Here is a 27,061-nt window from a genome sequence, read left to right as displayed (position 1 = left end):
TCGCTCACCGCGGCAGGGATGTCGGCGACGCCAATTTTCATCGACTGTATTAAACGCAGCGATAATAGGCTCACAGCGACTTGGGTTGGGTAAATTGGTGAATGTGATAAGGAAATCATTGCAGTCTCGTGAAACGCTTCTCAATGGACGTTCGTAGAAGGCTTGTGCCATGCATTCATGGCATATAGCGTGTGTTGTATGCGTTGGGCATACCGCAGCGACGCGCACAGGGACGGTTTCTTGATGAACCTCACAGAAAGGAAATTGTTGTTCCACAAGCTGTTTCAAGTTAGATACCATTCTGAAAGAAAGACAAAGACTTTTGACTTACGCGTAGCACATTCCTTAACCCCCGATGTTCCTATACACCGACGCTGGAAGACTATGTAGTGATGGTTAGGGTTGCCTGGTAGGATTGGGAGGGGTGGGAGGGGGGGGGATTAAGCTCACAGGTTGCTGCACAGCGAGAAGAAGATGTCGGCGTGCTCTAGTAAGATGCTCCATATTGTGTGATGAGCAGCGACAAACAGGTATTAAGTGCGTGCAGCGACGAAGATGATGCTATCACGGAGTTTGGAAAAGAAAGAAAAGAAGATATAGCGTCAGGCTTCGCAAAAGAATTACACGCTTGCTAACCACGGCAGCGATGTTGGCGACAAATAATCGCTCGATTGTCTCAATCCTGAATTCTGCCTGTAAGTGGAGATTTGAAGAGATGTAATTTTCATCTATACGCAGTAGAGTTGTCGATTTATCTCGTAAAATGGTCTGCAATTCGACCAACTGCTCGGTTTTCTTTTCATAGTAAAGAGAACTTTAAAAAAAAGTGAAAATGTATTTATGATGCTTAGATGCGCTGAAGTAGAACTGCAATAGTAAGATGCTGGCTAATTCCTGTATATTTCTTGGACGCTTCTAGCTGAGTGAGAGACGTCTTCCAAAGGAGACTTGCTTTCCCGTAAAATCTGGATTACATAGCGCTTCTTCCGGTCCATAATCTCGCCATAAACATATAGCTGCGCGATTTCGGGAAGCTCTTACAGAAACACCCGTCATGCAGTGAGCACAACGGCCAATAACCGTGACATTTTTGTGTCGAAATGCGTACCTGAGCGCCCCCTCCAGTGAAGTCCCTCAAATGATAACATCTACATTAAATTGGTTCATGTACATGGCCATGCCGATCATTAGCTTGTCTTAACAAAACTGTAACGCTGGTATACAGCTCTAGGATATCTCGCTTTTGTTCCCACGCAAAATCCAATAGAAAAGGGAAGATGTCGTGCATCGATTCTTGTAGTGCAAGAATACCTCTGTAATTACCTATTCCACTGTCACCTAAAAAGAGTTGAGATTTGGCCTTGCCGTGATATGAGGAAGAGGGGTTTACGCGTGCACAAATATTAACGAGCGCGATACCTGCCTACAGGTTTCCAGCAGAACTAGATGTATAAAACACCGCTACGCAACTCGACAGATTGCAAGAAATGTCGGGCATGATTTTAACTGTATGGATACACTTTTGACATCATACAAAACTGAGAGACAAAATAAAGTTGCACGTAGCTTTAGGCCACAAGGGATGCTGGAGATCAATAAGGCAAGTATTTTCCCCCAAACGCCAAGAGACGAGGCTGTGATACCACTTCCAATTCTAGCGAATGAGCTGCAGATGAAGCTACATTGGACTACTCAATGATTGCCACGTAGCTGCCGCAGCGGAGATTTCATTGGTTGTCTCATTGTTTCCAGCTCGTTTAAATCGTAGAAAATTACCAGTGGAGAACCTTTGGGCGCTGAGGGTCATTTTGTGCCAATCCGGAATACATGCTCCGCGTGATTTCACCGACACCTCAAAACACATTGCAGTCTATTGAGCTTGAATGCGCCCAAATTTTGCACACACGGACACGACGCGGGCTTCAGAGTTCTAAGCGACATTGCGATGCCCGTTTGAGCTACCTTCAGTTACTACTGGTGTTCTACTTCAAACTCCTGCCTGACAATTTACAACATGGACATAGAAATGAAAAGCAAAAAGAGGGATTTGTTAAAGCCGCGGAATTGGTTTGGAAGGTCTAGGTCTTCATCTCGAGCATCAAGCGAGCGTCGAACTGCTACATCTGCGAGACTCAGCACATCGTCTCATTCAGATGCACCTCTAGAGCGATTTAGCGCCTCTCTTCTTTCTCATGCATCAGAGCCTTCCTCACGCGAAAGGCCATCTACGTCTCTCGTAGAATCTCAACTGGCTGAGGTTCATCTAACCCCGCCTTTGCCGACCACAGAATCCCAACCACCACCGCTTTGTTCACGCCCCTTGTCATCGCCTTTTCCTTCGAATTCTGTCAAAGTCGAAGTCGAAGTTCCAGAGCCGCCGACTCCGTTTTCAGACCTTTGGGCTCGAGCCTTCTCTGAGGTTAATGACGAAACTCAGAAATGGATCAAGAAGCATAGACTAGACTCCTCCACAGGCCTTGCGCAGCCAAAAGACCAAATTAAAGAACTCATTAGGCTCGTCGAGAGCAACAAGCTCTCTGAGCAAAATGACGAACCACTGAAAATCGAGATTGGAAATCAAACAATCATTGTCCGAGAATACATTGCCGATGCTGTTGCCTTTATTACTATGGTTGGTGACGCTGCCGTCACCTTTGCCCCTCCACAGGCCAGCGCGCCGTGGGCTGTTGCAAAGGCGGTCTTAAAAGTAAGTGTATTTACACATCTACTAGATCTATCTACATCTACTAGATCTATCTACATCTACTAGATCTATCTACATTTACTAGATTTATCTACATCTACTAGATCTATTTATATCTACTAGATCTATTTATATTTACTAGATCTATTTACATCTACGAGATTTATTTATATCTACTATCTTTAAATATTTAAAAACTAATCATTAATAGATTCCGGTAAAACACATTGAGCAAAAGGCCGCTCTTCTGGGAACCGTTCAATGGTTTGCACGCATTGTTCGTAGAGGACAAATCTACGAGGCTATATATAATGCTGCGATTACAGATGAAAGAGCTATTAAGAATTTATACGATGCACTCTTAGACGTATACAAGACTGCTCTAGAATTATTGGCCTCTTCAGACACCTTATTCGATAGTGGAATAGCCAGACGGACGTTAAAAGCAGTCTTGAGACCAGAGGATGCTGCTGGAAACGTGAACGACCTATATAAGAAAGAACAACAGTTTATTATAGAGGTCCAAGCCTGTGAGGTCTCGCGGTCTGTAATTTCGTCCAAGCAGGCAAACGACAGCTTGAAAGAATTAAAGAAACAATTAGATCAGCTATCGACGCCTCTTCTTCGGATGGATAAAGGGGTTGCGACTCTTCTAGAAAAGTTGGAAGAAAACGAGTTCGATGAATTGATGTACTTCATTAGCTCAGAGATGTTCGGGAAAAGCCATGCTGCTGTCACTGACGCAAGGATAGAGCACACTGGGGATTGGATATTGGTCAACAGAGATTTCCGTGCTTGGCAAGAGATATCTTCTTCTTCGGCTGTTTTATGCCTTAAGGGAACCGGTGAGTTCTCTCTTCAAAGCCGTCTCTTTGATCTGGATGAGGTAGCTTTATCTGACATCGACCGTTTAGTTGGCACCGGCAAAACGTATCTGACGTCTAAGGTGGTCGATTACGTCAAGCAAACACTTGATACGTCGCAACATGATGAAGGGTTTGCCTATTTTTACTGTACTCGATCAGGCCCTTCGATGCAAGACCCAATCGTTGTCTTAAGAAGCTTTGTTCGTCAGCTAGCTGGCAAGGCCTTTGGTGAACCTGGCCTCATCCAAAGTAGCCTCGCACAGAAATGTAAGGCTGCGAAGAGAGAGGGGAGAGAATTAGGTTACAAGGACTGCAAAACCTTGATTCTGGAATCCTTGAATCTATATTCAAAGACAACGATTATTCTGGATGCTTTGGACGAATCTGACATCACCACATATAACTTGTGTACTATTCTTATCGAAATGATAGAAGAGTCCAGAAGACCTGTCAAGATTTTTATTTCTACCCGACCAGACCGGAAGTATTTAAAGGCATTCCGAGATAAGCATATTATTACTCTGGATGCTAGCAATCAGCAAGGAGACATTGACAGATTTCTCGAGGAGAAGCTTTACTCTACCGAATCGTTCATGGAGCGAAGTCAAGAAGCCCAATACAAAATTAAACAGGTTTTTGCAACGCGGAGCTGCGGAATGTAGGTTTTCATTTAAGACGATGTTATTGTTTACATGGGGATCGAGATGAGTGAGATCTGACACGCGTGGCTACAGGTTCCGATGGGTTTACTTACAAGTGAGAAGCCTTGAAAAGCATATCACGGATGATGCAGTCCATAATTGGGCCCTTAAATTGCCTCGCAATTTAACAGAAGCGTATGATCAGCTTTGGGACCATATGAGAGGGTATGATGACTCCGATGTCGACCTGGCTGAGCGTGCCATTATGTGGGTGCTGTGTTTTATTGGGCCACTCACGTCGAAAGTCTTTTTAGAAGCCATTCGGTATGCCGTCCAAGGATCCACAGTGATACAAAAGAAAGAACAGACGCAGCAACAAATTCTATCACTTTGCCAGGACCTCCTGACTATTGATGAAGAAAGGGGTGTTTGGATGCTGCCACATGCCTCTGTGGCGGAATATTTTGAGTCAAGAGGCTACACGAATTGGAAGTGCCATTTGTTTGCTTCAAAAGTGTGCCTCGGTGTTCTGGAAAACTTTTGGCCAGAAGAGATAAGATACAGGGATAGCAGTTTTGGATATTACCTTCTAGAACATTGGGGCAAGCACGTTGGGCGATACGATCAATGGCTAGGAACGATGGAAGAAGGAAAGGCCGACCTGCATCTTGTAGAGGCCCTGGAGCGCTTCCTCGGCTCACCAGATGAAAGCAGCGCCAACTATCGAAAATGGGCCGGGACTATGGGTAAAGACTTCGAACCAACCAACATGGCTTTGTTTGCCGTGTGTGAGTATGGATTATGGTACACTTTGCGCGACTGGTGGCTGCACAGCAAAGTGACCATGGAGATGGCCTTCGAAAAAACCGGCTACCGCAATACCTCATTGATGCTCGCGGTTGAGAGCAAATGCTTGCCAATGGTCAAACATTTGGTCGACTTGATTGACGTTATGCATCCGGATGCTGCGGTGAATTGCGTTGGTGCGTTGATTTTCGCACTCGAAGAAGAAAATTTCGACATTGTGAAGTTGTTGATAATGGAAGCAAGTACAGATGTTAACCTTCCAGACCACAAGCGCGGAATAACTGCTGCACAGTTGGCCACCGATTATAGCCCCGCAAGGCTGCAATGGATGCTGGATCAAGGCGTCGTAGACGTGGAGAGGGAGAATAATAGCGGATTCATGTTTGGCAACGTCTTGATTGCAGCGGCGTGGCATGGCGATGTCGAAGCGGTCCAAATGCTGCTCAAAGCTGGAGCCAATGTGAATGCGGCCGTGCACAACGGCAGGTACGGGAGTCCTCTTATCACTGCAGTAGAAAGAAGGAGCCTGGCAATTGTCCGGCTGCTACTCGATCATGGCGCAGATCCAAATTTGCCCCTAAAAGGTGGAGACTATGGCAGCGCTCTCGAGGCATCAATGATAGAGACGTGGAGGACAGATCGTAAAGAAGAGCAAGAAGAAATACGGCACTTGTTGCTTGATGCCGGTGCAGATCCCGCAGCCGTGTCTGAACGAGGGGAGCACGGAAGTACACCGGCTGCTGCAGCGTTCTGGGCACACAAGGAAATCCTCATGGTCATGATTGACCGCGTTGGGGTAGAGGGTGCCATCCAAGCGTTTCGTCAGAGCAGACATCCTTATAGAAGATTCTTTCAAGGCGAAGAAGACGTCCAGAGGTGGAAGGACACAGTCACGTACCTCGGCCAAGTGGGGGTCAGTAAAGAGACGCTTCATGCCATCGGATTGCGGGAGGATATCGAGCTTGAGAGTAGTGACAGCCATTGGGGGAAGTATTTGCTGGATTACTCAAAGCTAAACCATTACGATAACTAAAAGAAAATACTCACAGGCCTGCACCACAGCGGCTGCCTGAATTTAAATATCGGAACAGGATGCGAAGGGAAGCATTTAATTTTATTGTCTACCTAGTTAGTAGGTAGTAGGTTGTAGATATCCAGCTCTTTAAGCACCTACCGCTGTCACTTCTTTCTGTTACTATCGATACTTTATTCCAGTATATAGTACTATCGCTATCTTTTTCTAGTATATGCTACTTTCGTTACATTTTTCTAGTTTCCCCTACTATGGCTATATTCCTCTGGTTTCTGATATTATCGCTACTTGAGTATATAGCTTTAAATCTGAGACATGGGATGCTATATAGCAGACTTAGGGCGCTGGCTCGTATTTCCCTATGTACCTTTACGCGGCGATCCACGCAATCGCGATGGTTACGTGTTCATGTATTTTAAGCTCAGCGCCACGGCTCAAGACTAAATGATCTATTTCATAGGTAGTGTATAAAGTTCCATCACGTTCGCATCATTACTATCATTTACATCTGTGCATCTGTTCGCATGCCGCGCGGATCCTAGTCTAACATCAAAGTGATAAAGTTCTAGTACAACCTTTAGCTTCGCAGCTTGCGCAGTAGAGTGTAGCAACCAAGTTTGATACGAAATTCGTGAGATGATCTCACTTGACAAATGGCTTTGAACTGCGTCAATAACCTTCCTTTATCTATATTCATTACCAGCATTGCCAATTGTTGTAGCTTTGCCCCTAGCCTCGAGTTAAGAAAATGCTAATACGCAGCCAATGAAATGGCTGCATACGATAGCCACGCATCCGAATTAGGCCACTCACAACGTGCCACTTAGGGCCACTTAGATGGCAAGCAGTAATATACTAATACTCCGTAAGAGTAAGGCGATTCGACGGGTTTGCGACGCAGCATCAAGGTGCCACGTTAACAGCCTGATTCAATTGCAAAATCATGGCATTGTTGGTATCCGGGGCTTTCACTAGGTAGGATTGCCGCTTTCACGTCACGGCGAAACCTGATCATCGAACACGTACATGCATCTGGACTTGTAATGGGCAACCTGGGAAATGCAGAAATGGGGCAATGCACAGTAAACTCTCAATGGCTTACATGCAACTACTTACACAAACTCGGAGCCCGCATTAACTGACAACGCATCATACATGCTCGTGCAGCCATCATGCACAGCCAATATACATGGAATCATTCATAGTGTGACACTCAATTAATTGCTGCACGACCGGATACAGAACCGGAGTAAGGCACATGTATAATTGATACCCAACTCACCATCTTCTTCTCCCAACTCCAACACAAACACATTGCTCTCTCCATCCATCATCGCCAACACCACAGAACACCATCTTCTACCCAGAATCCCCCATATCGGAAACCTCATAATGCCGCCCCCCAAACCAGCAACATCAACATCCACAGAAAACCTTCTCCTCAAATGCCAAAAAGAAGTATTACATCCCCCATTCCCCCCTCCCTCCCTCTCTCTAACAAACCACATAACTAACAATCTTCCCCTCCAAGACTCGCAAGAAATGCCTCCCCCCAGAATGGTCCATCTACCCCCCCAACCAACCCACAAAACCTCCCCCCGACACCCTCGCCCTCGCCATCCAAATCGACGCATCGTCCCCGAGCGCAGTCACCTTTTACGAGTCCGCGACCGACCGCCTCGTCGGCTCCATCGGCTCCGAGTACCGCGGCTCCATCGTCGTCGTGCCGTGGCGCCCGGGCCTCAAGTTCGTCTGCCAGTCGACATGCCGCCGTAGAACCGGGTGTCGCATCGGTGTGGTACGGGAAGCGAAAGGCAGAGCGGGCGTGAGGATGAAGAGCGTCGGGGTCGGGAATATTACTGCAGCTTCTAGGTCTGCTGGGACCATGTCTGCTGCAAAAAGGAGTGCTTCTGCGGAAAATAAAAAGAGCACAATTCCTGCTGAGAATGTGCCTCCGGCTGCTCCTCCAAAGATTGCTTCTCCTACAAGTAAAAGTGGTTACATCAGCCGCATCCCCAGGCGAGTGTCAATTGACAAACCTCCTGCAGTTGGAAAACATGTCACCTTTGATGACAAGAGCATCAGCGGCAAGAGTTCCATCCAGACACACGGCGGCAGATTGCCAAGACCAAGAGTCAAGATTGATATCAAGCCAGGACAGAGATCCTAATTTCGCGGATAAGCATTTCATTTTATTTCATTTCACTTTCATATGGGTTGGTTAAAGGTAAAGGAACCACAGAAACGTCAGACACCATGGCCACAGAGATATGCCACAGCATTAGCGCTTCATGATCAAGAATATCATAGATCATCTATTATTATTCGCTGCTTCAGCAGCCAATTTGCAAAATATCGCTCTATCGCTATTCCAAATGTTCTAAAGAACCAAAACGACCGTCTCAAAAGTACTCCGTTCCTCCGCCAATGTCATCCACGAGCCCATTGTCGAGTTGCCGGCAATACTCGTAAGCGTGCTCCCACAAGCCTTCCCACGCAGCCTCCTGAAACTCAAAGAACCATTCAGTTGGGGCCCCGCTGGATTCCTCTGGATGCCAATAAGGCCATATTTGGCTCCGTATAGCGTGGCAGAGCTCAACAACCGTTTCCCGATGAGCATAGTATGGCATATATATCGCAATGGCAATGTAAAACCGAATTCCCAGAGCTCGGCCCTCGGCCCAAGACGACTGATTCATTTCCGTCCACACCTCGCCGTCGTCACGGTTCCAACACTGGGCCATCGCGTGCACGCTGCAGCACTAGAGCAGCTCGAGGAAGCTCTGTACTCCATCGCCGGGCATCTCTTCGTGCATCCACTCAGGGATGTCATATCCCGCCTCTGACACCAGGTCGCACCGCAGCTTCAGCTCCGCGCAAAACATTTCTCGCTGGTACAGCGTCATGAGCTCTTTTGAATGATTGATTCTAGGTGGCGCGCTGTGATGATTTCCGAATGCCGCGTCTCGCACGTTCCAGAGACGCGCAGCCACCTGTTGCAACTCTTCTCGTGTCGACGGGTCGATGGAGACGTTGCCGTCAGGGACGCAGCCGTCGGGCCATCGGTTGGCGTACTTGCGCAAGGCATGTCTCCAAAAGGGATCTGGCTGCTGTGGATACGTGTAGATTGTCACCATGGTGTTGATGTACGCGGTCAAGTCCACCATGTTACGGAGCGTCTTGAGATCGCGTATCGTGTCCACCGTTGGGCGCTGTGAGAGAGCATACAGACACTGCCAGACCTTCTCTCCACTCTGAGCGACCTTTAGTACCCCCATAGTTAAGAGGCAAATGTCCAGGTTGGAGGGACCAAGTAAATTGCGCGCCATCGCCTTGAGTATCAGAACCTCATGCATCTTCATCACGGCGAAAAGATACGGCGAGCTCAGTGCGAGGTTGATGAGCTCAAACCTCGAGTCCGTAAATCCCATGATTCTCATGGTAATCTCAGGCGGCATACATTGGAGGGAGGCCTCGTATTTGCCGGCCCATGGCAATGGAGAGCCAGGAGGCGTCGGCAAGGGCTCGGGTTCGTCGGGAAGAGGCGGCATCGCTTGTCTTTAGGATTGCTTTCGTAAACGACAGGCGCAAGTTCCATAATAGTAATACTCGGTATCGATGCTGGCTGTGTTCGCGCGAGAATCACAGGGAGCGGTAACGAATGCGTGATGTGTGTGTTTGATCGGGGTTGAGGCTCAAAAGTTGGCGTTTGGCGTTTGATGTTTATAGGCTGCTCAATGCGCTCAGCTCATGTTTGCTCAGGTGCAAGGCAGAGGTAGTTCTTGCTCGGGAAATAACTCTACAAACACCTACCTACTAATAGACTTCAAGCTGCCTAATCAAGAACAACTGGCAAAGTAGAGGAAGCACTGCAAACGGCCATCGTACCTGGTATATATGGAGAGTACCTGTGTAGCCACTTGGTCTAATGGGGCACTCCATCTGGGACACTCTCACCGAGCAGAGGCATTATCGACATATGGCAATGTGTCTGATTCATTGTTTAGTTTAAAATATGTATCGCTATCACCAGGCATAATATCGGGATTAGTGTCGATTTTCTTTCCATTCATCTCTTCATATTTACTCCGTGAATTATAAACCTCTGCATACATGAAACAAGAGAACCATCTCAAAGCCATCACACCAAATGTCATCTATCTAGATGATGCATGTTTGTTGTTACTCCATCAATACCACCAAACCGGATTAAAAGACCAGAAAAAAGCCAAAGCTTGAAAAGATTGGGCACAGAACACTGTCATGTCCCACAATCCACCAGAAACATGCGTCCAACTACCAGTCCATAATATTCTCCCACGGCTGCACATCTCCATTCCGCGGCTGAGATGATTCATGCCCGGAAATCCTCTTCAGCGATCCGGAGCCCTCAGCCAAACTTGTACACGAGCTATCCCTCTCTCGTCTCCTCTTCTTGCCCTCTTCCTGTGGGTATGTCACCCGAATTGCTTCTTCAAAAGTCGTATCGCTCATTGCATCGTCGTCTACCCCTATCGTGGCTTTGTGACTCCCAGTGCCATTTGCTCTCTCAGACATCGCTCTAATCTTCTCGTCCTTCATCAGTTCGGCAAGGAGGCCCCCAGATTCCTATGCTGGTGCCCAATCATCATTGTTGCTGTCATTCTGGCTGATCACCCCGCTATGGCCGCCAAAACTCTCTTTTCCGTCTATATTCTGGATCGATTTCTGACAAGTGTGCTCCCTTTCGTTTGGAGGCTGGTGCAGAATGTCCTCCATTTCTTTGTTCTCTTGTGAATTCGCCTGTTTAAGGCCGTTTTCGAGCCCTTTTTGAAAGCCGGCTAGGTACCCGGCCTCATATCCCTGAGTGAATGTGCCTGCAGCTTGATTCTTATCCGAGATGGGGCCAACGGTTGTCTCTACGCCAGGTCTGGCATCCGAATCACCACTCTTCTGTGCTTCCCCTTCGTTCTTTGCCGTTTCCGTACCAGCCTGTTGCTGAATTGCATTCTGTTGCTGAATTGCATTCGGTTGTTGACTCGCTCCCTGCTTTTTGCCTCTCCTATCGGCGTTCTGAGACTTGAAAAACTCGCCTCTCGATTTTGTTACCCATCTTGCAAATTCCTTAGGCCGTTGAATGGACTGCAGCGCAATCTCTCTGGATACCAGTGCATTTTCAAACGCACTTTCGGTGCCGCTTGTGTAAATGGCATTCTGTTGACTGGCGAAACCAAGAAAATCGCTGCAAATCTTGGACATTGGCCATTGTGGCCGTTGTTTCGGGCCCAATTGTTGGCCGGAGATGGGAGATGTTGCGAGGATCCGCGAGTCAATAATTTTCTTGTGAAATAAGCGCAACAACCTTAGGTCAGTGCCGATGGTATACCCGATAAGGATGGTCTTCTCATCAATGTGCTCAAATAGCTTTGCTCGTGCTTCTTTCCAGCCGCGAAGGCACAGCTTCTTCTTTCTCGCGGCAGTGATTTTTCCTAGAGTAATTCCATGAACGCTGTCACGCCATTTCTTCACCTGCCGTAACGGCGTAACAAGAGATTCGATCAAGGTTTCGCCCGTAAGAACATCGATAGCACAAATAGCCAGCAATTCGCGTCGACCGTCTGCAAGCCTACCCCATTCACACCTGACGGCGACAGCTTTCCGTAGTCCAGTTGAAGAATGTCCTTTTGGCGCCGCGGCAAAGTCTTCTAGTTCAGGTTCTAGCTGTATTTCAACGCCTCTGGGTGGTGTTTCATTCTCAAGAATATGAAACTCTGCCCGAAGGATATCCAACGAATGGCATCTCTTCAACAGCTCCTTGTAGACGTTGGATTGCTGCCGGGCGGAAAGCTGGGTGTATTTGTTGCCCCCATACTCGAGTTTTGGCGATGGTTTTTGCGACGAAGAATCGCTCAAGAGGGACAAGAAGGCGGGATTCATTAGGTGGGTGTGAACGAAGAGGTTATATTGTACAGAATGAAAACAAATATGTGGGCAAGATAGAGATTGTAAGGGTCTTTGCTGTAAGGGCTGAATAAGTATTGCACGAGACAATGCTGGATGAAGAAGAAGAAAAGCCAAAACACAGTGGAAGGAGAAGCAGAGAAAAACATCGCAGGCCTCCTGTGGCCTTGTGGTTAGCAACGGAACAATCCAAGGGCCGAGACGCGTAGAGGCGCGTGTGTGTGTGGGCAGCTGCCCAGCAGTGCCAGTTGAACAGAGGAAGAATTCACTGGATGAGCTACAAACACGCATCTCTAGGCGCCCAAGAGCTGGCTCAGCGTTACTCTGGGCCCTCAAGGTAACGGCATAGCTAGCATTGGGCAGTGTCCAAGTGTTAAAACAGTGAAACGAACAAACGTTGAAGAGAACTTGGGCATACTGAAGGCTGTATCCATGACATGAAGGAGTATCTAGAGAGCCCAATCATCATATCCTATGGTCAGTATCACCCTCTTTGTTAGTAGAGCTAACAGTCAACAAATGAAGACAGAGTTCTCAAGAGCATGAGCAAGAGACATGCCAGTATAGAAACATGCTCATCAATATTGACGCCATCTCCCTGGCATATTATAAATTACAGACCGTATGTAGGTGTACCCTACTCTTGATACCACACTCTAGCCCATTCACCGTCCATCGTCCATACCATGACCGATACCATTCTCCCCGTTGCTTTCTCTCATGGAAGATTTACACCTTCACTCCTGGCTGAACCTCCACGTCCATCTATTTGATGCCGAATATCCGCCCTTCAGCTTCGTCCCATTAGTAAAATGTGCATGCCGCCGTCAATCATGCCAATTCCTTCAAAAAGTCGCATTTCCGGCCCATCCAATTCAACGTGAACACTCCCCACGGGCCGGCTAGGTCATCCGGCTCCTCAAGCGCCGGGTTGGGTATGTAGTTGAGATGATATCAATGACTTCCTCTGCCTTAGACTTGATCTCAGGCTGGGTCTCTAATGCGGCCAGCACCGTCGTGAAAGAATCTGTTGCTGATATTTGCGATCGTCCTCTTGTGGTTCTTGTAGCCTGCGAAATTGGGCGTAACTGCGGTTTCCTTGTCAACTGTGATGAAGTTGGGCGCTGCGGAGTAAAAATACCAAGCAACACCAGTTGTGTCGAACTATCGTCGTGTGCATTTCCTGAAGGGAAGTCGGAGTCGCACATGACTCGAAGAAAATAGAGTCGAATATGCTAAAAGAGTAGAATTTGATCTGCTCTTCGGCTGTAATGTAAGGAGATTCTGAGATCTCTTCTTGCTGTGGCTTCAGAACGGTATAGGTCGTTCTGTCTGTCCATGCTCAGCTGGCGAAGGAGAACGCCTTCGGTCATATATGCGAGCCGAGTCTTCTTCTGCTTGTTTTTGTTGATCATTCTGACACCACCAATCTAGTAGCCCACTTCCTCGCCAAGGACGACTCCCATCTCGTCGGCAACTCGACTGGCGAGTTCGATTGCAGCCAGTCAGCGCGGTCTGGGTGCAGGCAATCTGGAGCCCACTTCCAATATTCACTGCCAGACTAGCCGCCTCAGCTCCCTTGTTCTCAGCAGACTCTTACACCAACAATCGGTTTGACATGACCGGCAAGAAGTCCACCGGCAAGGGCAAAGAAAAAGAGCAGGCATCAGAGGAGATCATCCGCACATACACATGGGGCCGGATTCTGATTATAGCAGGATATAGCGAGCAAAAACGGCTGCTCGAGCAAACCAGAAGTTGGGGGACCTGGGTTGACTTGCCAGAGCCAGTTTCGCTCGACAAAATCATTACCTGGGACTTGTGGTAGTTGTCCAGAATCTAGTGATATAGCATTCGGAGGAGCGGCACCATCACCAATTACCTATGTCCCTCTACATCATCGCATTGCTGATTGGGGAAATCTAGCTCCAGAAGTGAGTATTAGCAAAAAGAGTTCTCGGACAGAAAGGCCTTATGAACAATCATCCAAGCCGTAGGACAAAGAGGTTCATCGTCCTCTTGTCGAAAGATAAAAGAACTCGAAGCAGCACATACCAAGTATAAGCGGAGCAAGCCCCTTGTTGTTCACTTTAAGGGGGGATTGAAGTCACAGGTTGCTGCACAGCGAGAAGAAGTTGTTCGCGTGCTTTAGTAAGATGCTCCATATTGTGTGATGAGCAGCGACAAAGGACAGGCATCGGGTGCGTGTCTGACCTTGATAGAACCGAAATTGGCAAAGAGGCGTGTTTCTGTGTAAATTCGAATAAATTGAAATATATTGTCATGGTGGAACAATATGTACGAATCCACAAAATAGGGGATAGAGGTCAAGTGCGGCCTCAAGATTGTGCGCAGCTTGCGGGTCTTGTGTGATCGTCATTTGCTCGCGAATTCTGTGAAAAGTCTCGAATGAAAGCGGCCATGGCTCCAATCTCATCGGTGTCGCCTTCGGCGAGGGAAAATATTGCGGGTGCTCTCCTGCGGATTCGCCAGGATGTTCATGGCCAGAATGCATTGCAGACTTCGAGCGCTGCATATGCACATGCAACTATGAAATGTCTTTCCAGTGTAACCCAAGTATTGGAAGTCCTCCAAGAAATCTTCATAAATCGATTTAATTCCAGCTTTAACCAGCGGTTTTTCGTCTTCCTCTAGCTTCTCACCACGGTCGATTCTACCTAATTGCTCGACAAGATCCTCGTAGCGTGGCGCATCGTTGTTGAGCATCAGGTATTCGAGGGCTGCATGGTGTAAAGAACGGTCTATGTTCTGGCGAGCAGCCTTGCGTGTTTTATCGTACGCATTATGCATATCCAGTGAGATTTCATTCATAGCGTGAGTTGCCAACAAGTGATTCTCAATCGTCGTATTTTGACGATCCTCTTCGGCTGTGGATTGTCCAAATGCCGCTTCGTACTTCCGCGGCGTGGTGACTCGTGCCGATGCAGTTGATGTCTGTGTCTTCTCAATCCGTCAGACTGCTGTGAAGGCGTTAGATGATATGTGTCGTTTGTCTTCGAGAGTGTGCAACTTGGGTAGCAACAGTAATCAACTGCCCATGAGATCGGGGAGAAGCTCCGTGCTTGAGTAATTCGAAATGATCAAACTTACAGGAAGGATATTGGTAGTTTGACTGAGATTGGGTATGTCCAAGTCCTTCTGATCCAACAAGTCACACCAGACATGATATCCCAGGAGTAGGATATACATAGGCGTATACTCGTTAGGGAGTGCTTTGTCGATAGCGCGGAGTGCAGACAAAAGCTTCTCGGGGTACCTCATTGCGAATATAAGAGGGACTCTCAGCACATATCCCAAAACATTTGAAACCTGCTCGACATGCTCGAGTCGAAAAGGTAAAATGTTAGTGCGCGATACCAAGTGTGAGAATCCGTCCGTGTCATGTCCCTGTTGTCACTATTATTCCATGAAAATCCTCTTCTATCGCGGCGAAGTTGCCTTGGGTTCATTCATCTGATTCTCGTCGCCGCTCTTCGTTGGTGTGCTCTTCGGACCGGCAGTGACGGAAGAAGTCGACGAGGGGTCCGAGTAGTCGAACAGCCGGCTTCCACGCCTTGAAGAGGCCGTGTACAATGTGCTTCGTGTTTCTGTCAGTCCCATCTATCCCTCTGTTCAGAGTGTATGTGCGTTTACCTTCGTTGAATCCGAAACGGGTCTTTCGGTTTCCGTGTCTCTCTGTCCGTTTAAAAGTAGTGTATCTCGGTTTCCGAACCGACCAGCCCTTATTGAAGCTTCTGTCACTCCACGGCCTTGAGTCATCATAGAGCCTGGTGGTCGCCCAGATCGATCTCCCATAGTATAGTTGCAATGACGGCCAATACCTGCCTTTGAATATCGTTCTTATCGCCATAGCAGCACAGTCGCCTAGAGAGTGCTCATCAAATTGACAGTGTTGCAAGCCTACATAGTCAATCTTCCGTCTGCAAGAGTATTCGTCTCCTCTGTGTAGTCGAGTATTTTTCCAAGTTACTTCTTTCGTGGTGAGGAGCGTTGCCGTAATGGATTTGTCGCTATTGAAGACAATCAGCCTCGCACTCTCTTGCAACACGGGGCTTCCGAGTCAAGTACTTACATTCAGTGTGATTTGGTCGTTTCTTGAAGATGGTCGTCCAACCATCGCAATGAACTTGGGGATTGCTTGCTGCAAAGAGCAAGATTTCTGGTGGCTGAAATGCCAATGCTGAATGACACGTTCAGTGGGAAAATATGGATGGCAAACTGCGCCAGCTAGTCTCTCTCTTGTTGCTACTGTCTTCGTACGACGAGATGATAAAATACATTCTTCCCAAGCATAACATCGGCTGTTGGCGACCGGAGAATAGCGTGGCTAGGACAGCCAGCGAGCCTTACTTGGCATACTATGCGAAGAGGAGGTCAATATTACTTCTCCAACCATCATCATTGATAGTCAAGCAATCAAGGAGAAGGATGTTTAGAGTCACAAAGATGGGTGAGAGGGATCATGATATTCATACATACTGATTGACAAATCTCTTCGTATTTTGCAGTATCTGGGGCTCGATTCCTCATCAGTTTGAAAAGACTCTCCAGTCCCTGGATTCGACTGTTGAAGCTCCCATTTCGCAACGCAAATTCGAGTTGAGTTTGCAATTTCCACGCAGTAAGTCTGAAATACTAAATTCGTCATGCTACTTGAATGAGTTCGCGACCAAGTCAAATGGGTGTCAGAGCACTTACACATCTAGGCTGGAATGGCGGGTCGGTCAATAAAAGTCCGCATCTCTACATCTGTAATGGCACCGTCGGTAATTCCATCTGTAAGGAAAGACAAAGGAAAGAAACTGAATGACTGAAGAGTAGAAATTCAGAGGAAACGAGCAGTCTTTATAATTTTCGAGACGGCAATCTCTTTCCCAACAAATATTCACCACAAAGAGTGAATGAAGCTCTCCTCACCGACAAAGCGGATATCAACATCATACTCCTCGTCATTCACGCAACTCTCCGTCTTCACAAGGTGATGTGAAACGCCAGAAAAAACAACGTGGCATAGACAACTCATTCATTTCACGGCAATTTACATCAATTTCAGCCCTCACCGACAATTGACGCCTTTCAACATCGGATTCTCACAGATCAGACGTCAACACCCGCACCACTTCACACGTCTTACCCTAAACTAACAACTCAAAAACTCTCAATTTTCACTCAACAAGAAGTACCTAGCCTAAAGCAAAACGAATTCACATAGTACACTGGCCAAGCCAATAATAAATAGTGCAAAAAAGCGAATCAACTCCTACCAGTCCTATACAGAGCCGCTGTTCCCTCCCCTTCCACCAAACCCCCCTGTTACACATACATTGTTACAGTCGCCTACTTTCTTGCCGTACCACCTCCTCCGCTAGGCCGAGAGCCACGCTGTCACTCCGCACGAAAACAACAAAATTAAAAAAGAAAAACGAGGGGAAGAGAGAGAGATAGATAAGAGGTGAAGAAAATGATTCCGTAGACTCCATTTACAAAACCCAAAACTACATCCAGATTTGAGGCATAAGAGGTTTCCATTCGTTCAATCACTAGCGGTTTCGTCCTACCCTTTGTATCCTTCTATCCACGCGACACCACCCACCATGCCAACCAAAAAGAGGACGAGAAAAAGAGGAGAGGGAAAATGAGAAAATTATTCTGACACTTGTTTCTTGTCTTTGCGGTTCTTGATGACAAATTCAGACATGATCTGGATATGATCGGCTGGGAAGTGCCAGTTGGGGAAAGCTGGGATACGCTTCATATATGTCGGGTCGGGAGGGCCCAGCAGCTCGACAACTTCCAGGGTGTTGGCCGAATACCAGATGTAGTCAATGACGTCGGCGAACCCGGGCGTGTAGTTGGTAAAGGGCAGCTCATCCGGTGTATTCTGAATGGGTGCATAGGAGTCTCGTAAGCTGAAGGGATGTTCGATACCGTCGCGAGTGAAGCTTCCATAGTGGAAGCTGGTCAGCTCCGTATGGTCTGGCGGCACGCGACCCATACACATGAGTTCCCACACCGAAGAATCTTTCGTTGAGTTGAAGTCACCGCAGACGATGAGTGGAATGTCAGTGTTGGATCGGTATTCTTGGCTGGGGCCTGGTTCAGCTTGCGGTGGTGGCGGTGGCTCATCACTGTCTTCGCCTCTCGGTAATGTGATCATCTTCTTGTCTTTGACAGCAGGCCACCTTGCGTACTTCTCTGCCAACTTGGTCACATGCTCCATCAGAATACCCGTCTGGATCAGCTTGACGTCTGCTAGTGCCGAGTCCCACGTGAGATGTGCGTTGACCAGGATGATGCGAGCACCAGTCAGTCGGGACTCAAAGAAGCAAATAACAGCAATGTTGTCCTTTGGCATCACGCGGTTGAAGACGTCATGCTGGTTCTTCATGTCGGGTCGGTTGATGGCAATTGTAGCAAATTCAATCAACTGCTTGTCGAGCAGGATGAATTTGCTCTGCTTGTAGAACACGGCGCAACCATCAACAGTTTGGGCATCCTTTTCGGACATTGTCTTGGCTCTGGACTTGGGCCAATGCACACCCTTGTAGTCCATCTGTGCCAGTTCGGGGCTGAGGTCCTCTTTGAAGGCATCGGTGGAGACTTCTTGCAGAGCCAGGAAGTCGGCATCTCGTATCCGCAGCTCTTCCAGGATGCAGTTCTTGCGATATTCCCAGCTCAAAGCCCCGGTGGGCGTGTAACCATACGTTTGCGTCGTTGCATATTTGTCGCAGAGAATATTCCACGAGAAGACCCTGATTCGTTCTAGAGACTCGGGCACGTCCTCCTGAATGATGATTTCTTTTCGCGGGCTAGGGGGGAGAGGAACTGGGAAGAGGGGAGGTTAGCAATGAGTATAAACAAAAGGGGAACTTGTGACCATTGGCAGCAACATACTTGGAGCTCCTTCCATCAAAGCATTGATCAGGCTCTTTGTGCCCTTTTCAATTATTTCCTGCTTTATGCTGGGTTCTAATGGATTGCCTTCAATGCCGAGCATTTCCAGCTGATGAAGAGAGCCAAGCTCAAAGGGCAACTCTTGGAGGTTATTATTGAAAAGGAGCAGCTGCTTCAGGTAAGTGCACATGCCCAATTCCGGGGGGAGTTCGCTGATTTGATTGAAAGAAGCATCGAGGTGTCGGAGTTGGCGAAGCTCTCCAATTGCGTTGGGGAGGCGAGTGAGCTTGTTGGAGGCGATGTAGAGTTCGTTTAGGAAATGGTATCGGAAGAGCTCCGAGGCGAGATTTCGCAGTCCCTGACCGCTCATGTCCATATTGTGCCAATCTTGGCGGTTCGTTCCCTTCTCTACATTCAACGGCCTTCTCATATCTGCCGGATCGTTCTCGCTGTCCGCCTGGGTCTTACCGTTGGAGGGAGGAGGGCCACCAATGCCTCTGTTTTCTGACGCTTTGAGTCTGGCATAATAGTGTGGCTGCTGCTGTTCAGTCATGGCAGCATGCGCCCTCTCGGCCTCCTTGTGAAGTCGCAACTGTTCTTGCCACATTTCATTCTGCGGAGCCTGCCCTGCCCTAGCATTGGTCGCGTGCCCGTTTGAGAGACCGGCAGAGTTGAATGTGGCCGAGCTTGAGAGGATACCGGAAGCGAAGGATGAGTGATGACCCAGCCCATTGGCGCTGGGGAGGATATGGTCGTGCTGTAGCCCTTGGTGATGCTGGGGCTGGGAGGGGTGCTGATGTTGCGCATGCTGCTGGAAATTATACAGCATATTGGGCATTCCCCGCCCCGCCCCATTCAGCCGGGCATTGTGTCCCTGCTGGTGGCTTTGTGAGTACATGCCGCAGAGATTGCGTTTGACGGGTTAGAGATCGGCTCTGAAGCCGCGGCGTTTCAGGACCGCGCCGATGGGCGGTTCTGAGAGTGGCCTAGGCCGGACTATAGGGATGTCGGTAGAGGAAGGGGGTTGGCGAGTCTGTCGTGGCAAGCCAGTCGGGAGCAGATGTCATTTGTTGTCTAGTACGCGTTGAAGAGTGATTGGAGCAGAGCCCGGGCCGGGGAGAGGGTGGAAGAAATCTTTCCGCTAGACGCGCTGTTCGAAACGAGGGACGCAGGACGGATTATCGCGTTTGCGCATGGGTTCGGCGAGACGGGAGCCCTAGCATATGCAACTGTGATGGGCCGGCGCAGTCGAGCGGATGTGAAGCCGGATCCGACCTCAATTGCCCATGGATAGCTGAGCTCGTCTGAACCCCGGGGGGGAGGCTACGTCGTAAGCTGGCCGAGGTGAGGAGTAGCAAACCGCGGGGTTCGGTGGCGTAAAGCTCTGATCGGAACAAGGAGAGTTGAGAAAACGGCGAGACAAGAGGGGGCGGGCGAGAAAAAAATCCCGAGGTTTTGGATATAACAAGTGCAAACGGTTTGCCGCGAGCTGAAAGGCGACTGCACAGGGAGATGTCAGCCAATGTCTTTGAAAGTCAGGACACGCGAACGAAAGCGGGAATTGGTGAGGGTCCCACTGCAAAATGGAGGGGCCACGTCCGCCAGGGCGACTCACAAATATAAAAAAAAAATAAACGAGCGAGCGCAATACTGAGATGTTACCACTAGATAAGATGCAACTAATACCTGTGCGGAAGAATAGTGGCTGTCGATATCGAGAGTTGGAAATCCCGGGCCGCTTTGGAGTTGACGATGTGCCTTTGGCGATGACAAACTGCGTCGAGAAGCTGGAAAGGCAAATCACGTGCGGCTGTTGCTCCGCATGAACCGAATCAGTGAGAGCGAAAAGTCACGTGATCTTATCTATGGCGTTTTTAGGTGCGATAACAACTACATGCCAGGTTGGAGATCTGCCTTACTAGAGGTGGCTTTGAATCATCTTTACAGTCATTGCAAGCCACGTTTGTTAATTAAAGTAAGGTGAAGAGTGTCTGCCTAGAGAGGGTGTGTGGCTCTTTTCTTCCATAAGGCGAAACTTTGTCAATCTTGAGCTGTGGAATACAAACCGCCTACATCATGTGCGCATGCCCGTGTGAAAGTTCAGGCATTGGCCAGATCCCAAAGTGTGAAGAAAGCATCTTGAAATAGATACTCGCACTCAAAGTTTGCCGGATGTGGGTGCAACTTTATTATCTACCGGACAATCTCACATCGGCATGACCAAACCGGAGCTACTTCTGGAGCGATAGCCGGGGACACGCTACGGCCATACCCATAGACGCGATGTCTGACATCCAATGCTCAACACATAGGTAGGAGTATAGAGAACTACAACTTACACTAGATTAGTACATTATTACAGTTCAAGATGTTGATTAATATTAAAATCGTAATCTACGTCATGCATTTTCAGAACTCAGTTTAAGCCGTCTTCTATTGGAAGAGCTTGATAGAGTTACAAGCACCAGATACACACGTCCTTTGTCGTCGCCAGCTTATCGCCCAAGTGCGCAATTTGTTTTCTCTTGCACGAAAGTTGCAGCCAGCGCAAGACTACTAGGACTCACGGAACTTTAACTAGATGCTAGTCAAATCTTGACCGCATAAATCCTATTTCACATGGGATTCTGCAGTCAAGAAAGCTTCGACGGCATGAGGATACCTGTCGCGGGCCTTATTCCCCATTCGGCGTCGCTGCCGAGACTTGTTTGTCGAGATTAGCACCTTATTCCTTTTCGCTACTCGCGTCCTGGGCACGTCCTTTGGGCAAAAGGAAACTTTTATGTAAAGCAATGTGAAGGCACTGTTATCGGGAGTCTTACAGACGAAAATAGTCGGTGGCGGCGTAGCGAGTTGGCTCTCGATCGGAGAGACTAAGGTCTCTTGCCGGCATGCACATGTGATCATCGGCAACACATCCGCAACGGCCTGCCTTTTCCTGGAACATGTCCGAACACGATAGATGGAGTTGATCGGGTAGAGAGAATCGCAACCGAAAGACATGGATATGGACATGGACATGTCAAAGCAGCTGATAGCAGGCGGCTGGCTGTGGTTGGTTAGTTGGGGCATGGAGGGTCTTATCGACGACGGTGAGAGATGCTCCAAGACGTCACGAGGCCATATGCTCGGTGAGCTGCTGATGCACGGTAATGGTGTGAGTTCAGGGATTTGGCAATACGCGTCTTGGTTTGCCTATTCTTCCCATCACCTCTTGATCCAGCAGAGAGCAGCGAGGAGGGGCCGTTGATATAGTGGTACTAGCATAGTAGCAGTCACGTTCAACACGTCCAAGATCATCTAATCTGAAATCAACCTGCCAGGAAATTATATCGACAGCTGACGGCATGCTCGTGTGCTTGGAGCTCCATCGGTTCCCGTCTTTGCTGGCCAGCCATTGGCCCAGCTCGAGGCTTGGAATCAGCCGCCTGGATGACGGCGGATCCTGCCAGGAAGAGCCAAGAGTTTCTGATGAACTGAACTAGAGCTGCAGCCAACCAAAGGAGCGAAGCGGCCTGCTGCATGGGCCCCCAAATTAGAGAATCCGTTACCGCAAAATGCTGCGAGCCATCGGGCGAGACAAAAGACAAAGACACAGCGAGAACACAAGCACAGACTCCATGAACGCGGGGAAAACGCAGGGCTGCTCCACACATCCCGGGCGGGTTGCTGCGGTCGCAATAGAAAATCGCACGCAATTGGCAGCTAATCGAAGGGCTAGCAGCAGGACTACTGTCGCAGTTGTAGCTAGCTGTAGGTAGTAGCAAAAGCTAGCAGACGACGGAGCAAGAAAGAAAAAGAGAGAATGGCAAATGGAACGCTGAAGCAAGCTGAAGCAAGAGCCAGAAACAGGGTCCAGACACACCTTGGTGAGATTGCGAAATTGGGCAATCGATATAGCTCCAGGAAGATGCATAAGGTGGCGGGAACAGGACGGGGCTGGCTGATGGGCTGAATCAAGACCCAAGAAATGCCGAGATAAGAAGGGCCGGCCTTGGCTAGATTGCATTGATTTCAATGCGGTAACGGGGGGAACTTTTTGATTTGCTCATGCTGTGCTTGTGCTTGTGCTTCCAGTTTGATAGTGAGTGAGGGAGCTCCAAGCCACCAAAGACCGGTGTGACGTCTGATTGACCTCGCCGTCGTTGCGTGCTGGGCTGGAGCCAGAGCCCGCCTCTTCTTCTACCTCCACCAGCCAACCAACCTCTCCCCTGCCTCTACTTATCCCAACTTCTTCTTCCTTATTTGTGTCCCGTCACTTTTTGCATACATGCAGTCTTCACCTTCAATGGAAATCACCTGCCGCGCTGACTCAAGTGCATGAAGACCGCCGTCGATCAGATGCAGCAGGCTCGCTAATGGCACAGATACGAATCGAGTCTCCACACATACGTCGGTCAGAGCCAAGAAATTCCCGCGCTGCAGCCTTGCTTGTATTGTAGCAGAATCGCTGCGGACGCTTAAAGCAAACGGCATCCCCAAGTCGACTCGAAATCGCACGGGCCGAACAAAAGAGACAACAATACGATCATTACAGGCCTTGTCACGTCGAGGCCGCTGCATCGTTGCATCAAAGGCACACACCACGGTGCACAGTTGGCACCTCGTCTTGCCCTCTTCGCTTTCACCGTGTCCAGGCGGTTTGGCTGCCAATCCGACGCGGTGCGCTGCTAGGGGTCCATGCTGGCTGTTGGTTGTCTGTGACGGAGTGTGATCAAACGTTGCTGAAAACAACGGCAATCTGACACGGCGCCGACGACTTGCAGCAGTTGAAACGTTGAAACACGCACTCTACAGTACCCTGTGCCATCTGGATTTGGCACCATTCTTCAACCACCAGCCGTTGTCGGATGATACGTCACCTCGCTTCATTGCTTGCTTCTCTAGGACGTGTTTCTACTGTACGAGTACATACGAGCGCTTGCACTGCTTGGAGCGATAGCACGAGGGCATCCTCGTACTGCTACTAGCACCACGCCACTGAATCCGGGGAATTTCGAACACAAGCGAACGGCAGGGAGCATTGAACCCGGACAAAGAGCGGCAAATCGGAAGACCAAATAAAATACAAGGGAGCAATGACGACACCTTCACAGCCACAACAGAGACGAACACCAGGGACTTGCACGAGAGTGTTACAGTATTGTACTGACGAGCAGCTGCCAAATCCAGGCTTTTTGCGCACGTCTGCGTTCGCATCCACCTTGGGATCGCGTCGTTCTGCACAGACAAAAAAGAGCTCCAGGTAATAATAACTCGCGCACCGCGAATCCCACACGCAACACAACACAATACAGAGCGCGACAGTGTCCGCACCGGCTTGTTTCAAAGACAGGGCCAGGGACCAATCTGCAGTCCGACGGATTGGGGGGCATTACAAAGACAGCACCACTAACACGACAAAATAAACGCTCCTGTTCGCTTCCTGTCGACTTGGCCCGTTTTGTTTACCGGGCGCTTACCGGCGCAAAACCTGCAGAGGGCAGCATTTCCGCTTGTGCGCCGGAACCGTCAGCCCCTTGTCCCGCGGTCTCAGAATCGTTCTAGAAGACCGGCTCAGCGTCCCTAGAGGGAATCGCCTGCGTTGGTGAGCCCTCTTGACAAGCAACGCGGCGGCGCTGATTGGCCGGTATCGCAGCCCGGCAAGGCCGTTTGCGGAGCCTGCATGCATGGGAGTGGCAGTCCGGGCAATAAAAAACTGAATTCGAGTTGAGACAGACGACTCGAAACACGGCCTCGAATCGGGGGGCACGCGCCGAACCCTGACGCTCGAGTTGTCCGGGACTTTGTGCGGCCTTTTGCCAAGCAGCAAACACGGCAGCGTCTCTTGTTCTGTTGCCCCTGGCCGGCGCCACAGCGGGCGAAACCCCTTTGGACTGCAGCAAGACAGGGGGAAACAATTGCGGAACCTCCAGGGCATCGAGTCGTGTGGGCATTGAACGGGGCGGCACGGCCATTGAGCACTGTACAGTACGATACTGACTGCTCACAACCAACCTCAGTCTGGTGCTCGCTACACTGTGTGCCCTCGTCTCTTGACCCCCCAGCTCACTCATTCAATTAATCGACACCTGCTACACCCCCATACACGACACGCTGGAGCCCTCCAGGTCCCGGGGCTGGGGCCCACCGACGACGCCCACCATGTCCGACTACAGCGCCGTCTTCCTCTACTCCAGCACTCTCGGCGCGCTGCCCCTCGATAGCAACTTTGCCAGGGCCGCGCGACGAGAAAAACAGCACGCCCGGCGCCCCAATTCGACGTCGGACGCTCTGCACTCTGTCCCAGCCCGACACTCGCGCAGCTCCAGCAGCCACTCGCAACTGTCCAGCTCCAGCTCCAGCGCCCTCGGCCCCGCCGCCAGCGCCTCCGTGGGGCCAGACAGCGCCAACACCAAGAAGAGCACAAGCACCAGCGCCACCAGCTCAGCAGCTCCTGCTTCTGCTCCAGCCTCGACAAGCTCCAACCCTTTCTCTCCTCCTCCCTCTCTCCCCCATACTCATACTCATCCTCCTCCCCCGACCCCGACTCAGTCCAGTTCTACCGGCAGCAGGGCCTCCAGGACCTTTTCCCGCCTGCATCGCGCCAGGCTCAGCGGCAGCGCTTCCACTGTCGTCGATGCCGCCGGTAGAAATGCAAACGCCCAGTCGCCGCCAGAACAGGACAACAAACAAATGACGGGCTTTCCCACCAGCCGCGCCGAGTCTGTCTCGTCCGCCAGCGGCCACACGCCTGCCTCGTCGCGCACAATCCTCTCGACCGACCCTTCGGCCACCGACGGCCTGCCTGCCTCGCGGCCCTTTGTCCAGCGCAATGGCCGCACCTTTCTCAACGACCACACGCTCGTCTACCCCTTGCCCTCGGATCTCACCGAGTTGCACAGGCAGGTCCTGCGAACGATGCTGCTGATCCAGGTCATTGGCGCTCCCGTGCTGTCGCCGGACCTGATCAAGAAGCCTCCTCAGCGCGTCCTGGAGATTGGCTGCGGGTCGGGTTTCTGGAGCAACATGTGCCACCATTACTTCAAGAGCCGCGGTCACGGCGGCCTGTCCTTCACCGGCATCGACATTGCGCCGCTGGCCCCCGACAACAGCTCCAGCACCTCGGACGACGCCATGAAGCCCAGCCCCGACATGCAGTGGAAATTTGTCCAGCACGACTTGCGCCAGATGCCCTGGCCGACCCCTTCTGAGGAGTACGACCTGGTCATGGTCAAGGATGTGAGCTATGCCGTGACCAACAAGATGATGCAGCCCTTTATCGAGGAGTGCGTTCGCATGGTCAGACCGGGTGGAACGTTTGAGATTTGGGAGTCGGACCACGTCATTCGAAGTCTGCGACCGCATGTTCCCACGTCCACTGTTTCGGCAGAAGATGCAGAGGAGCAGGCTGCCGCCGCCAGTCTCGGTGCCTATGTCATTAACCCACAAACTCCCCTCTCAGTCCCTTCAAACAACTACATTGCCGAATACAACTCGTGGTTGACGAAAGCGCTGGAGAAGCTCGACATCAGCCCTCTTCCCTGCACCGTCATTGGCCCAACTCTGCTGCAGGAATACGAAACCTTGGGCGACGTACGTTCCCGAAGAATAGCCCTTCCCCTGAGCGAATTCCGCTGGGAGAAGGAGGGCATCGGCGGTGTCATCACCACCGACAGCAAGCCCGAGTCCAAGGGCAAGGAGGCGTCGGCACCAAAGTCGGACAAGAAGACGCTGACGGCGGGGCAGATTGCGCTGCGTCAGACGGCTTTGCTAACTCAGGTGCAGGAGATGCAAGCTCTCGAGCCCATCTTGCGAGACGTCAGCGGGAAAAGTCAGGACGAGTTGGACATGTGGCTGACCAAGATGATGAACGATTTGATGGACGAGAGCGGCACGTCTCTGGGAGAGTGTCTTGAATTTGGAGCTTGGTATGCGAAGAAGAAGAAGGTGGCTGCTTGAAAGAATGAACCAAGGTCACCAAAATATTTGCTTGAAAAGATTTTCTGACTGGATGTTTTTTTTTTTCTTTTTTGCATACTCCTTTTTTTCCATTTGTTTTTTTTTGGCGGTGAAAAAAAGGGACTTTTTTTTGGATCAACTCTGATTCTACATTTGATGTGCATCTATGGCTGCGAGTTTTAAGGAGGGATTCTCTTGTTTTATATTATATACG

At 49.7% G+C, this 27,061-nt stretch overlaps 9 protein-coding genes across 9 annotated transcripts; 3 read left to right on the top strand and 6 right to left on the bottom strand.

Annotated features, from left to right (window-relative positions):
• Positions 1 to 2,014: 2,014 nt before the first annotated feature.
• On the top strand, positions 2,015 to 6,297 carry M431DRAFT_540134 (hypothetical protein; the record flags this gene model as incomplete). The annotated part of the gene is made up of 3 exons (XM_024921063.1): positions 2,015 to 2,707; positions 2,916 to 4,228; positions 4,305 to 6,297. The coding sequence occupies 3 exons, from the start codon at positions 2,015 to 2,017 to the stop codon at positions 6,049 to 6,051; spliced, it is 3,753 nt and encodes a 1,250-aa protein (XP_024770903.1). The 3' UTR covers positions 6,052 to 6,297.
• Positions 6,298 to 7,443: 1,146 nt separating this feature from the next.
• Positions 7,444 to 8,221, top strand: M431DRAFT_498474 (hypothetical protein; the record flags this gene model as incomplete). The annotated part of the gene is made up of 2 exons (XM_024917699.1): positions 7,444 to 7,509; positions 7,583 to 8,221. The coding sequence occupies 2 exons, from the start codon at positions 7,444 to 7,446 to the stop codon at positions 8,219 to 8,221; spliced, it is 705 nt and encodes a 234-aa protein (XP_024770902.1).
• A 296-nt stretch (positions 8,222 to 8,517) lies between these two features.
• Positions 8,518 to 9,775, bottom strand: M431DRAFT_237619 (hypothetical protein). The gene has a single exon (XM_024913687.1). It carries the CDS (start codon positions 9,600 to 9,602, stop codon positions 8,814 to 8,816), a length of 789 nt encoding a protein of 262 aa, XP_024770901.1. The 5' UTR covers positions 9,603 to 9,775; the 3' UTR covers positions 8,518 to 8,813.
• Positions 9,776 to 10,405: 630 nt separating this feature from the next.
• M431DRAFT_498472 (hypothetical protein) lies at positions 10,406 to 12,425 on the bottom strand (the record flags this gene model as incomplete). The annotated part of the gene is made up of 3 exons (XM_024917698.1): positions 10,406 to 10,422; positions 11,124 to 11,711; positions 12,410 to 12,425. 3 exons carry the CDS (start codon positions 12,423 to 12,425, stop codon positions 10,406 to 10,408), a joined length of 621 nt encoding a protein of 206 aa, XP_024770900.1.
• A 1,864-nt stretch (positions 12,426 to 14,289) lies between these two features.
• M431DRAFT_540127 (hypothetical protein) lies at positions 14,290 to 15,343 on the bottom strand. Its single transcript, XM_024921062.1, has 2 exons — positions 15,103 to 15,343; positions 14,290 to 14,952 (listed from the first exon to the last, which is right to left on the bottom strand). Exons 1-2 carry the CDS (start codon positions 15,271 to 15,273, stop codon positions 14,425 to 14,427), a joined length of 699 nt encoding a protein of 232 aa, XP_024770899.1. The 5' UTR covers positions 15,274 to 15,343; the 3' UTR covers positions 14,290 to 14,424.
• Positions 15,344 to 17,656: 2,313 nt separating this feature from the next.
• Positions 17,657 to 19,804, bottom strand: M431DRAFT_485086 (hypothetical protein; the record flags this gene model as incomplete). The annotated part of the gene is made up of 2 exons (XM_024916251.1): positions 17,657 to 18,837; positions 18,907 to 19,804. The coding sequence occupies 2 exons, from the start codon at positions 19,802 to 19,804 to the stop codon at positions 17,657 to 17,659; spliced, it is 2,079 nt and encodes a 692-aa protein (XP_024770898.1).
• A 1,578-nt stretch (positions 19,805 to 21,382) lies between these two features.
• On the bottom strand, positions 21,383 to 22,052 carry M431DRAFT_511322 (hypothetical protein). The gene has a single exon (XM_024919634.1). It carries the CDS (start codon positions 21,976 to 21,978, stop codon positions 21,517 to 21,519), a length of 462 nt encoding a protein of 153 aa, XP_024770897.1. The 5' UTR covers positions 21,979 to 22,052; the 3' UTR covers positions 21,383 to 21,516.
• Positions 22,053 to 22,276: 224 nt separating this feature from the next.
• M431DRAFT_237497 (hypothetical protein) lies at positions 22,277 to 23,021 on the bottom strand. Its single transcript, XM_024913685.1, has one exon. It carries the CDS (start codon positions 22,913 to 22,915, stop codon positions 22,454 to 22,456), a length of 462 nt encoding a protein of 153 aa, XP_024770896.1. The 5' UTR covers positions 22,916 to 23,021; the 3' UTR covers positions 22,277 to 22,453.
• Positions 23,022 to 25,581: 2,560 nt separating this feature from the next.
• M431DRAFT_93797 (hypothetical protein) lies at positions 25,582 to 26,847 on the top strand (the record flags this gene model as incomplete). The annotated part of the gene is made up of 1 exon (XM_024924516.1): positions 25,582 to 26,847. One exon carries the CDS (start codon positions 25,582 to 25,584, stop codon positions 26,845 to 26,847), a length of 1,266 nt encoding a protein of 421 aa, XP_024770895.1.
• Between the last annotated feature and the right edge of the window lie 214 nt (positions 26,848 to 27,061).

This window comes from Trichoderma harzianum (genome assembly GCF_003025095.1).
Source record: "Trichoderma harzianum CBS 226.95 unplaced genomic scaffold M431scaffold_12, whole genome shotgun sequence".
Taxonomy (NCBI): domain Eukaryota; kingdom Fungi; phylum Ascomycota; class Sordariomycetes; order Hypocreales; family Hypocreaceae; genus Trichoderma; species Trichoderma harzianum.
This window is presented reverse-complemented; position numbering and strand designations above follow the sequence as displayed.

Bases quoted from the DNA above. Each gene is read 5' to 3' on its own strand.
- M431DRAFT_237619 (XM_024913687.1), bottom strand. From the start codon at position 9,602: ATGCCGCCTCTTCCCGACGAACCCGAGCCCTTGCCGACGCCTCCTGGC.
- M431DRAFT_540127 (XM_024921062.1), bottom strand. From the start codon at position 15,273: ATGAGGTACCCCGAGAAGCTTTTGTCTGCACTCCGCGCTATCGACAAA. The intron at 14,953-15,102 runs GTAAGTTTGATC...CGGATTGAGAAG, and splicing joins AAACTACCAATATCCTTCCT to ACACAGACATCAACTGCATC.
- M431DRAFT_511322 (XM_024919634.1), bottom strand. From the start codon at position 21,978: ATGCCCCAACTAACCAACCACAGCCAGCCGCCTGCTATCAGCTGCTTT.
- M431DRAFT_237497 (XM_024913685.1), bottom strand. From the start codon at position 22,915: ATGCAATCTAGCCAAGGCCGGCCCTTCTTATCTCGGCATTTCTTGGGT.